The sequence below is a fragment of the Balearica regulorum genome, chromosome 5 (assembly GCF_011004875.1).
Source record: "Balearica regulorum gibbericeps isolate bBalReg1 chromosome 5, bBalReg1.pri, whole genome shotgun sequence".
NCBI lineage: Eukaryota > Metazoa > Chordata > Aves > Gruiformes > Gruidae > Balearica > Balearica regulorum.
Window position 1 is genome coordinate 36,890,817 of NC_046188.1, and position 12,767 is coordinate 36,903,583.

At 36.6% G+C, this 12,767-nt stretch overlaps 1 protein-coding gene across 24 annotated transcripts in view; it reads left to right on the forward strand.

The window, feature by feature from the left end:
* GPHN (gephyrin) overlaps positions 1 to 12,767 on the forward strand; it is a 301,803-nt gene that overhangs the window by 192,438 nt on the left and 96,598 nt on the right. For 17 of the 24 annotated variants that reach the window (XM_075754158.1, XM_075754153.1, XM_075754157.1 and 14 more), the window contains 3 exons: positions 1,854 to 2,126; positions 3,407 to 3,514; positions 9,129 to 9,263. In XM_075754158.1, the coding sequence (XP_075610273.1) occupies positions 1,854 to 2,126; positions 3,407 to 3,514; positions 9,129 to 9,263 (516 nt within the window). The remainder of the gene's footprint in view (positions 1 to 1,853; positions 2,127 to 3,406; positions 3,515 to 9,128; positions 9,264 to 12,767) is intronic. The other 7 variants (XM_075754159.1, XM_075754167.1, XM_075754175.1 and 4 more) reach the window with 1 other exon arrangement.

Consider the following 12,767-nt stretch of genomic DNA (forward strand, 5'->3'; position numbering starts at 1 on the left):
TTTAGAGTACTTACTGGGAACCTATTCATCAGCAGTCAGCCAACAAGGCTTTATTTCAGTGGTAGGAGTAGGGAACATGCTTCTCTAATGAGTTAATCATTAATGTACTTTTTCATGATTATTGGTCAGTTCACAGATTGTTGTCCTGGTTTGCCATGTACTTGAGGTCTGCTTTTTTACTGAAGTAATGATGGTTGTATGCTTCAGTATTTTAAACCATCTTCAAACTAATACTGTGGAGGCACAGTAACTCTGAGGTTTGCAATTACATTACAAGTTATAATTCTTTATTATGTTTACAAATATATTTTAATATATATTCATTATATACAGCATCTTATGCTCATCCAGTTTACTCCAGTTTTTCAGAGTGCCAAATTGAATGTTTAAAGAATTTATAACTGACTTTTCATTACTCCTAAAGGAGTGACTGACAGGTGGGTTCTTACTTAGAAGCTTTGAGTAAATACAGTGTTTGTGAGTCATGTTTTTGACTTACAAAGTGGCTTATTTAAACTCTAGTAATTTCTGATGAATGGTTTGCTCTTTGTTTTGTTTACATGGTCATTTATATTTACGGAAAATTTTTGTTACAGTAGGTCTTTGTGAAATGTTTATCGTTATTTCTGAATATTCTAAAATGTTGGAATAACATTTTTAAAATCTTCCTTATGCTTGAAACAAAACCAAAAATGAAGTGCAACAAAAGGAATAATGTCAGCTTTCTCTGTCAACTTGTATGTTCCCTAACTGCACTGCCATGGTAATTCATTCCTGTGACCCTGCCATCATTTTCCAGTAATTTAATGTTTATATGCAGTCTGCTGAAATGACATGAAGAAAACTCTTTACTGAGGTGCCTGGGAAGAGGATGAAAGACAATAGTCATAAATTGAAGCAGGTAGCTTCCAGCTGGATAAAAAGAAAAAGAAAAAAAAAATCACTTTGACGGTAATTAAAGATTAGAACAGATTGTCAGGAAGGGTTGTGGAGTCTCTGTTCTTGGATTTTTTCAAGACTTTACTGAACAAAGCCCTAAGCAACCTGTGTGAATTTTGTATTGACCCTGATCTGAGCAGGAGCCTGCACTGCGTGACATCCTGAGGTTCCTCTTTCATTTGATGAAATACTGGCATATTCTAGCAGCAGAGGTAGCTATATATGTGTGTGTCCATTATGGAACAAGAATAGTTACACGGTGTCTGCATTTTTGCTTTCACCAGCGTTACAAAATAAACTTTCTAACTGTTTTTAAGATCACAGAGCAAGGAGGGGTTTGAAAAACAGATTATTTATGAACAATTTTTTCTGAGTTACATAAAATTATAGTGACATCAGTGTAGTTTGTCATTCTGCCAGTATATAGGATAAATCCATGAATAAAAAAGGATATACTTATATAGAAGTATAATTATGGAAACCCTTATGAATTGTTTTCTAATTGTGAAGGAACATAATAGGAATGGTTTAAAGTTAATATCCCTGCAGGGATAGAGTTAATGTTTTATTCTGCATTCTGCCAACTGCTGTGAACTGGTTTCTGTATTATGCATTCATAAAAATTTAACTCTTATTTTCTGAAGTTTTAATCCAATATTAGCTTAATTACAGTAGCCCTGTTGTATAACTGACGATATTTGCATGAAAAAAAGGCAAAAATATATTGTACAGTCCCCAGTTCCGGTTCTGCGTTTGTTTTTTTTACCCTCTATAAGCAATTGCATAGGTTTTATTTATGATCGAGTGATCTAAATGATCTAAATCCCAAATATCTTTTAAGAGTAAATCTGAAAAATCCCTATTTACTTCTGCAGGTAACTTTTCATAGTCATTTCTCTTCTCGTTGTGCATAGGAATGCTTTCAGTTTATACTGCCAGCCCTACCTCACGCCATTGATCTTTTGCGGGATGCCATTGTAAAAGTAAAGGAGGTACACGATGAGCTCGAAGATCTACCTTCACCACCACCTCCTCTTTCTCCTCCTCCAACCACCAGCCCTCACAAGCAGACAGAAGACAAAGGAGTACAGTGTGAGGAAGAGGAGGAAGAGAAGAAGGATAGTGGAGTTGCCTCAACAGAGGACAGTTCTTCTTCACATATAACGGCAGCAGCCATTGCAGCTAAGGTGAGCCTGGCTTGTTTCCCTAAGAGACCCTTTAGTTTCTGTCTCAGGTACTTTCCACCAATATTCCTTTGCATGTTAAGACTATACATTGATGCCTGTGTGTCAAACAGATGTACTTTTGGTACATTTTGTAGAAATACAGCTTCATAAAAAGATATGAATCCTGTGTCAGTAGGTGATCTGAAATTTCAGTGGGAGATATATTGTACATTGTCTTGACGATAACATGCATTTTTATGATACCATTCTGATGTGCCAGACTATTTTTAGTGGTTTGGTTTTTTTTTTAATTCAAAGTACTCACACTCCTGAACGTGCAAAATCCAGTAGGTGGCATATTAAGGAATCACAACAAAATTGTCTAAGCCATAATGTCTATTTTGAAAAGAAAATGTTAGTTTCTAAAAACACTGATAAAAAGTATGACAGATACATAGCAGGTTAAGTAATAAGCTATCCAGACTACTTTATTCCAGTGTGCATGTCCGCATAAGAGATGTGAAATCCTGCCGCAAAATTAAATGTCATCACACTGTCTTTATAGCCTTGCTTTAACCAGTAATCATTGATCAACATTACTCAAACCAAAATAATAAATTTGAGACTACAAAAGGAAAAAAAAAGATAACACTTGCAAATTATATCAGTTCAAATTGTAAATGTTTTCCAAATAAATATCGTATTATTTGAAGCAGTATATAAATACTTACCTCAGTTTTATGTCTTCAGTTTTCAGATGGAAAGACAAGGTACTTCTATGTGTTTGGACAGGTTTTTTTCCAAACTGCTTTGTTCTATATTTACTCCACAAATTGTGCTTTTAATTCTTATTATGGGAATTGAAAGTCTAAGTAACTCAAAATTATATTAAAGAATTTCTAAACGAAAGCAGCAACATTCTAACTCCAGAAATGTGAATTCAGGCTGAGACATCTTGACATTTCTAAGACAGCTGCAGCTGGAGATCATCTCCTCATGTACAGGAAATCCTGATTACATATATCTTTACAGGGATGAATTAAGGTAATTATCACTTGCAAGTTTCACTTTTTATTAATGCAAATTTTAAATTGATTAATTTCTTTTGATATAGGCAAAGGTCAATAAGATGTACAATTTTTAAAGGCAGAAAGTACCTGAGATCTAAACTGGCTGTGTTCATATGAGCTTGGCATTTCAGCGTCACACTTGTTTTCACCTCATTCCCTTTCAGTCATTTGCTTGTATAGTTTCATGTTTTCCTGTCACTGTACTCATAGCTGTTATGTGTTGTGCATTAGAAGCATCCATCCTACACCAGTTCAGCTGTTATCATGGCAAAAGGTGAACAGCCCATCCCTGGTCTCATCAGTTATTGCCATCACGCAGCAGGCAGTGCAGGAGAACCGGTAAGAGACACTTCCAAGAGGCTTTTGCACTAACAGTAGCTAAAAATACGCTGCCTGCCTCCTAGTCTGCTGTGTGAAGAGACAGTGTTACTTATCTTCTTCTAACAAAGACACATCAGTGCTATCTTTTAGAGAACATGCTACAGAAAATATTCTGTTTAAGATACAGGGCTAAACAAGGTAAAGTTTGTGCGCGTTGTCAGTTTGAATCATTTGGCTGCTGAGATAATCGTTGCTATAAAGCCCGTGTTTCTGATTAGTCATTGGCTTTATCATCTAGTATAATCAATAATTGAATATAATTAAAATGATCTCCTAAAATTATTGCTTTAGAGCTATGAAATTTTGGTAACTTTTTCCCCTTCGTTTGCCTTGCTTTGCTTTTTTCTCTCAATAGTTTGTCAACATAATACAGCATTTGCACTGGGTGTTCATTGTTTGCTTTCATCACTCGCAGTTTCTCCCTTATTTTCTGTTCTGCTAAGAAGTAGAATTTCTCAGAAAGAGAAGAAAAGACTTGAGGAGTCAAGATGCAGTGGACTTTTTATAAATGACTGGATTTTAGTGAATAGTAGGCAACTATTTCAATGAATAGTAGAAAGGATGTAGTTTATTATAACCCAGGGGTTTTAACTCGGGCTCTAACAAAATACTGTGTTTTCCATCTCCCAAAGATTTAGTCTAGGCTTGAATCAAGATAGAATAATGGCTACAGTATCATCAGGAATGAAACATAATTTACTGTATTCATAACTGTAAGAGAAAGCTGAGGAAGGCAATTGGCCTAGAGAGAGTTGTGCTGTCTGACCTGTTTATTCCATGTCAGCCAGCAAACGGGGTGTAAGTTCTTGGGAAAATATGTCACCAGATTTGATGACTGGAGGCTGCACTTTCTTGTTCCCTTAGCCAACAGTAATTTAAACCATCAGTCAAATAGCATAACACTTCTGTATTTAAAACATGATGACCATGTCTCTTGAAAAGTCACTTAGGAAGTGTGAAGACTTTAAAGTTCACACACCTGATATAAAGCTATATATGTGTATATACATACATACACACGCACACACACATTTATTTCAATAGTTTCATTTTTTTGAGTTGAGCTCACTAAACTAGAATTGGCACCATGTTTTCCAGTATCAGTAAAAAAGTGAATTCAGCCTCTCTGAAGCACGCTGTGAAGCTGTCATCCAGGCTCCTGTGCCCTTTTGCAAATTACTCTTGAGCGGTTGTTTTACGCATTCTGTAATCCAAATCAGATTTTCAAATTTAGAGGAGGAAGCAGCTAGTTTTTCAGAAGGTGACTGTTGTTTTTAAAGCTGTCCTTTCTCTATGTTTTTAGGATATTTTTGCTCTTGTATAACAATCATGGTAATTGATAATCTATAGCTTGTTTTCTTAGTGCTTCACCAGCACTGTCAATCTTTGTTCCAGTCCTCAGCAAAAGAGAATAAAGAGCTCATATCTTTTCCTTTTTCTCCTTCTTGTCAACACTTAGTCTCTAATCTGAAAGCACAAATATTTAAACCAATATAAAAGTACTTCTGGAAAATGTCGTATCAGATAAAAATTGTAAAAGCCATGACTGGTGGATAGCTTTCTCTGTCACTTCATTAATTTCTCACTCATTTCTTTCTCCATCAGCATGTTACAACAGGTTTTCCACTCCATCTAGTGTAAACAGAAGCTATTGTTACTGAATTTAGTTTTATTGTACCCCATTTAGAGTTTTGAGACCTCTACCCTCTATTAAATTTGTTTGAAACTGGCAAATGACATCAAAAAGTTTAGGGGGCGACATTATAAATACTCAGAGTGTGACTTTGTGAAACTTTAAAAAAAAAAAAATCTATCCAAAATACAATAATATTCCTGCCCTTCCTTATTGCAGATTTCCAGGCTCCAGAAAAGACAGAAATTTCTCATGGGTTTATCAACCTCTTTTGCAGGGTTAACAAGATGTTATCTTGATTAGAGACTTAGATTGCCTAAATTTAATTTTATAAGGAAAAAAACTTACTAAATGTAGGTGAGAAAAATGAGACATTCCCCAAATCACATAACATATATGCATAGAAATACCAATCCTATTCTATTGTTCCTTTTACTTAATGAACAGTATATATCTATTATATTTTTTATATTTTCATGTTTATGCAGTATACATATTCGTACCTTCTCTGAAATCAGCAGGTGGTAGTGTTTTAAAGAGAATATTAATGCTGGTTTTAGCAATACAACACACTCCACTGTCATGTTAGAGAAGTAAACCTCTTGAGAGCAAAGTTTGTAACTGTGAACTGACTTAATTCTCTCAGTGAGATTTTGTGTCTGTGAAAGCTAGCAAGCTGAAACTTAAGATTTCTAGATAGGTTTATATATGGATTATTTTATGGCAATTGTATTTTCTGTAAAGGTAGTGATTAGGGAATGATTCTCATTGAAATTAAATGCCTATAATCATCTTTTCCCTTTATCTTCAGCCTCCTTTTCTGATTAATGTCCTGGCTGAAATTTTGCTTAAATTTTAATTTTCTCACAGACAAAAATTAGTTCTTCACATACAGTTCAATGGAGACTGGAATTATCTCAGTCATTTTGTTGCAGAGAGAGTTTTTTGTTCTGAAAAAGGTGATATCGGAAAAATTTTAGAAGAAATGATAGATTGATGGATATGGTGGATAGAAAAAAAACCAAAACAGTTACTTGCCTGAAGGGGATGAGACAATCTGTAATATCTGGTTACTCTGGAGTAACCAGGCTAAACCCAGGGAGAACTGGATTATAGTATAATTTGCAAAAGCAATATTGTATTTGTATTGTATTATGTGATCTTGGAGTAAATAAAAGAGGTAATGGACCTGTACACAATCATATCAAGATGTGTGCAGCTTTTTATCACAGGAGGGTAAAGAAAAGGTGCCTTATTTAAGACTTAAAACTGTTCTTTTACTGTGTCTTTATTTGATGCCTGTATCAAAATGTAGGTTCTTTGCTGTGTTGTCCTTAGTCATGGAGATTAAAAGGAAGCATTAAAAGTTGTAGGTAGTATTGGAGCTACACTAATATAAAACTTAGGGATGTCAGCCTTTTTTTGTGTTTAACATATTTAAGATGGGATTTCAGGAGAAAAAGAGAACAGAAGGGAAATGGTGCTTCTGACTACAAACTGTTTGCATGATCATTATTTCTGTTTACCTCTCTGTATAGTACATCTCTAAGATGCCATTTGCAAATCAGAATATTCCAAGTAGAGGCCAGTTAGGCAGTGTTTCTGGAGAGGAAAATATCCCTGGCATAATTGTCGGTAGTGAAGAGAAACTCTACTGACTTCATGATTTGGAGTGGAAATTGCAGCACAAGTTGCTTAGCCTTGAAAGATCCTCTGAAGAAAGTTGTTTGGGTTTTGTTTTTTTTTTAAATGCTGATAGAAATTGACTGGCAAAAAATACTGTCAGTCTAGAAACATAGCAGTAGACCAGAAAGCAGGCAGTTGGTGGCACACTGAGAACAATATCTATTTCCACACAACTTATAAGCAGGTTATAAATACAAGAAACTGTAATGTGTGGAGGAGGATTTATGGTGAAATAAGATCCCCTAGATATAACCCAGTATCTTTAAGTCAAGGTTGCTAACTTAGACATAGTCATTATTTACAGATGGGAACCAAGGAAGTTGAGGGGAAACATGACTTAAAAAAAGCAGTATGTAATGATTTGAGTCTTAAGATTGGTTATTTTAACTGCACAGAGACAAGCAAGAACGCTGTCTTAATATCCTGACACTGATCCTAAGGATACAACAGATTTTAAAAGCTAGGATTCAAGCTTGTTCCTGGAAGGAGGTATTTTCCAGTGGGTTCCCTTCATCTACCAGCCTGTATTGATAGGGGGAGTTGCCCCTAACCCAGGTGCAGGACCTTGCACTTGACCTTGTTGGGCCTCATGAGGTACATGAGCCCACTTCCTGAGCTTGTCCAGGTCCCTCTGGATGGCATCCCGTCCCTCAGGTGTGTCAACCCCACCACTCAGCTTGGTGTCATCTGAGGGTGCACTCAATCCCACTATGTCATTGATGAAGATATTAATCACTACTGGTCCCAGTACAGACCCTTGAGGGATGACACTTGTCACCGATCTCCATCTGGACATTGAGCTGTTGACCACTACCCTCTGGATGTAATCGTCCAACCAATTCCTCATCCACTGAACAGTCCACCCATCAAATCCATGTGTCTCCAATTCAGAGAGGAGGATGTTGTGGGGGACAGTGTCAAAGGCCTTACAGAGGTCCAGATAGATGATATCTGTAGCTCTTCCCTTGTCCACTGATATAGTCACTCCATCTTAGAAGGCCACAAGATTGGTCAGGCAAGATTTGCCCTTGGTGGAGCCATGCTGGCTGTCTCAAATCGTGTCCTCAATGTGCCTTAGCATAGCTTCTAGGAGGATCTGTTCCACGGTCTTCCCAGGCACAGAGGTGAGGCCTACAGGTTGGTAGTTCCCAGGGTCCCCCTTTTTACCCCTTTTAAAAATGGGTGCAATGTTTCCCTTCTTCTAGTCACCAGAGACTTCACCTGACTGACAAGGTTTTTCAAGTATCATGGAGTGGCTTGGCAACTTCATCAGCCAATTCCTTCAGGACTCTGGGACACATTTCGTCAGATCCCATAGACTTATGTATGTTCAGGTTCCTCAGGTGGTCATGACCCTGATCATGTCTTACAGTGGGAAGGACTTTGCTCCCCCAGTCCCTGTCTTGTGGCCCATCCACTCAAGAGGTGTGGGAAGAGAGGTTGCCAGTGAAGACTGAGGCAAAACAGTTGTTGAGTGCCTCAGTCTTCTCCTCATTTGTTGTTACCAGTTTTCCAGTCATGTTCGTTGGGGATTTGCTTTCCTAGCTGGCTTTCTAATACATTGGGGGGAGGGGCGGGGGGGAAGAGATTGAATTTTTATTTTTCCCTTCAGAATGCATTTTAAACCAAGTGTTGGCTTTGGATGGTGGTTTCTAGTGCTTTTGTCTGCACGCCCCCCAGAGAGGCCTGTAGCTTTTGCAGCACAGACCTTAGATCAAGAATTTTTGTAGCTGAAATAAAGTCTTCAGTACACGGAATGAAGAGTATTTACTCACTGCATGACATTTCTTATGAGAAATTTTCTCACTGCATGACATTTCTTCAGAAGGATTCAGTCATTGCTAATAAATGGGTTTCTGTTCAGAATATTGTCCCCTAGTTAGAGAATGGGAAGTCTGCTTCACCTCATGCCACAGTAGAAATCACTGTTGGTCACTGTTGGGTTTGAAACAGAGGCTTAAAAGGAAAAACATTACTTTCTTATTATTTCCTGGTGTAGTGTGTCTGATTCATATGTTTTTCAGGATAAATAGTATGTTCTATGCTACTTCAGTTAGAATATGATATTATATATTTGCTAGGTATTTGTTACTGAAACTATGAGAACATGCCATTAACAACTGCCAGCACTGCATATGGGGATGTATGCAAACTGATGAATGAGGTATTCTTAGGTTTTTGATGTAATGTTTTGAGTAAGTTTTAAAGAAATTATATTTTTTTACTATTAATTCCACCTCTCTTCTTTTTAAGATTCCAGATTCCATCATCTCTCGTGGTGTTCAGGTGCTCCCACGTGATACAGCCTCCCTCAGTACTACTCCTTCAGAGTCTCCTCGTGCCCAGGCCACCTCTCGTCTTTCCACTGCATCCTGCCCAACACCAAAAGTAAGTACACTTATGCCTTGCAAGCTTCATGCTCAGACATATAATCTATCAGATTAATGTATTGGCTCTGCTGATCAAGGTTGGTTCGCATGCAAGGGTTGTATCATTCTAAGTAATAGATAAAAATGCAAGACAGTATAGTTCATTCCATGTATAGTGTTTCACAGTTTAATATGTGGGTCCACCAATATGTTATGGTTACTGAAGTTTCATGTTATCTCTTGCAATATCAATCATGAATACGAAATTGTTAACACCTCAAATGTCTTGAATATCCCCAGGAACATAGATAATCCTGCCACTGAGTAACAACATTAAGCAAGTAGTATTTTCTCAACAAAATGTATGTGCAAATTTCTAGCCTGGGCTGGGGCAGTTCTGTGCCCTGCTTTATTTTTGGTCGGTTTAAGACACTTTCAAACCAACTGGTTTTGCTCAAACTTAGATATTTGCTGCCTGACATTTGGAAACAGAAAACAACCTAAATTGAATAGAAAGAAAGTTTTAATGCCAACCTTGTGGGATTATTATTCAGTTCTTACTGATTACGCTATACTGTTTAATCATTGAGGTGAACTCTGTTATGGTCTCTTTTTATCAAACTTTAAATAGCATACATCAAAAAACCTAAGTGAATTGACCAGTGGCAAGGCCCGTAATGTTTACCTTCGGCAGGATTCCTTACAGCAGAAGAAAACTCTGTCTGAATTCACTTTGTGCATTCACATCGCAAAGATCTTTCTGTGGCACCAGATGCTGACATACTAATAGGCCCATAGCAGATGGCAAACAATAACATTCTTCCTCATCTAATTCATGATCCTTGAAGATTATTCGGCTTGCTAAAGTGATTGCCAGCATCTGCTAGTTCTTCTTTCCTGCTGTCTCATTCTTTTCTGTCAGCAAACAAGATTTATTGGCAACCACCCACAAAAATGTTTTGGTTTAGCCTATGGGATTGTTTTATGCAGTACTCACCTTCACTGTAATAGAAGCAGAATTATTCTGATGGACAGCATACTTGAACTTTGTTATATAGTCTACTTTTCTTAGGATGATGTTCAGTGAATTCTATCTGCAAGCAGCTCCTTCATTTTTTTGCCAAAAAATTGTCACTTGTCTGATGGCTTAAAAATAAAAACTCAGAGCTTATTACATTAGAACACACAGAGCACAAGAGCAATACAGAACAGGGAAATTGCACTGGTTTATGCCTGTTGACAAAACAAAAGTGTCCACAGTAAACCAAAGGAGACCAGGCATAAAACCAGAGACAACGCTGCTAAGAAATAGCTCTAGATGAAGCCTATATATTTTCAGGAAGGTTATCACAATGGGAAGGAGTAAAGCTTATCTGTTGTGAAGCAGAATGCACTCCTCTAGACTATCTTCAAAGATTCAGAGATTACAGCAGGAACCTACAAGAACTTTGAAACAGATTAAAAATCTGGAACTCTTCTTTGGGAAATTAATTGAGATGAGCTCTTATCATAATTGGATCATGCTTTGGTATTTCATGTTAAGCCCTGTTTTTCCTGTATTACTGTAAAATCGGATTTTGTTCAAAATGTGTGAGACCACACCACTTTTATAACAGGAATTGCCATGCAACATCTAGCTAGTCTAGCTTTTCTGTGATGTCTTTCAAAAGTGGGTGGTACAAGCTGATATAGGGAAAGATCTAGGAAAGCCCAACTGGAAAATAAACTTGAAGGGTGATCTCATCTGTTCCTATTACATAGAGGTTGGAATTTGCACAAAAGTATAAGCTTCTTTGCCACTTAGAGAACTCGTCGTTCATTTTACTTATTACTTTAAAAAAACCCAAACTACTCATTATCTTTTTGTTCAATCCTTTTCAGTACCCACAAGTTCTCAAGCATCATCTGAATTTGTCAAGAAATATAGTTCATTCATATTCTTCAAGATTGTCAGTATGTCTAAATGTCAGTATGTCTTCACTTTCTGTGTTTTTCCTTCTGGATCCTGGCTTTCTAATAATGCAATATGAATTCAATGTACACTGGACCTCTTGATCCACACAGTAGTGAGAATAGAGATAAATTGTACTTCAGCATCCAGTTGATATTCCAGGGTGGTTTTTTTTCTTCTTTAATCTGCAAGTGTGTATCTTTTTCAATACTCTCATTTTCTGGTTTAGGAACTCATTTCAGGGCTCCAAAACATGTACATATGAGATGAAACAAAGGAGAGGAAGTTTCAGCAAAAAACCAATTTCATTTTCTTTGAACTGTTTATTTTGGTTGGAGTGGTGGTCTAGCCATAGAGCTATATTTCTTTGTCAACTACATATTCCAGTTTATTTTGTTGTACCATTTTCTTGTTGTATTTTTTGTCCTAAATGTACATAAACCCTTACATCTCTCTTACTGAATTTGCTGAATAGCAGAAACTTGTGTGTGTGTCTCAGAAAAAAAATCAAGCTTCTGCAATGACGGGAGCACCTCTATTGAATGAATGTAAGTAGCAGGTTACTAATGCATGGGGGTATTGGAGAGAAGGTATGGGAGAGTGCGTTACTAATACTCCTGATTGATCTGTTAGAAGTCTTTACCTTTTTATATTTATATTTTGAAAACCTAATGTTGTATATATATACACACAGATCACATAGGCAAAATACAACAATCATCAATTTTAAATTGCTTTACTGTTTACACTTTATCTTCCATGTTTTCTGAAAATCTCTGTTTCTAACAAAGTAGTAAATGATGAATATTGAGTTTGAACCTCTATATTTCAATCAGTCCTCAAAAGTTTAATTTCCTGAGAAAAGAAGTAATTATGTTTTTCACTGTAGCCTCTTGGGAGGTCAGAACTTCTCAAGACAAATTTCCACTGGGACTACTTTGTCTGTCATTAGGTACATCCCCAAAACTAAGTAAACTTGGTTCTGTTAGCTTTTAATAAATCTCTGTAGAACACCTGCCTTGTTATCTAAATTACATTTGAGTTTCAAGCAAAATCCATTGTGGCTCAAAGAGCATTTAAACCATATTTATAGTAGATGGATTTAGATGTAGAGGCAATCTAAGCTTTACTCTGGGGAAAACTACACTAGCAGTCCTCCCTTTTAGTTATTCAACCATAAAGTTGATAGTGATTGTGACAGATATTTTTATCTTCTACGATACAGTTTTGGCCTTTTTAAAGTTTTACTGCTTTCTCAACAAGGTTAGATGAATTTGCTGAATACTCACATGACAAAAGTTTAGGAAGACACAGTGTGGGTTGCAAGTTTTTCTTGTCATTTCCAGTAGCTGCTCTCTAAGATCTTGCTATATTTTTGTGTATGTTTGTGGTTGGCATTTTCATGAAGTTAAATGCAATGTTCTTTTCAGATACAAAAGCAATACACTGTCTAGTGTAAAATACCTTTTACAAATATGGAGAATTTTTTTAATGTTTGAATTAATGTTGACTCTTGGGGCTTTTTTTAAATTTATAGTATAAAATTTTAGATCTATAACTTCAGATAACTTA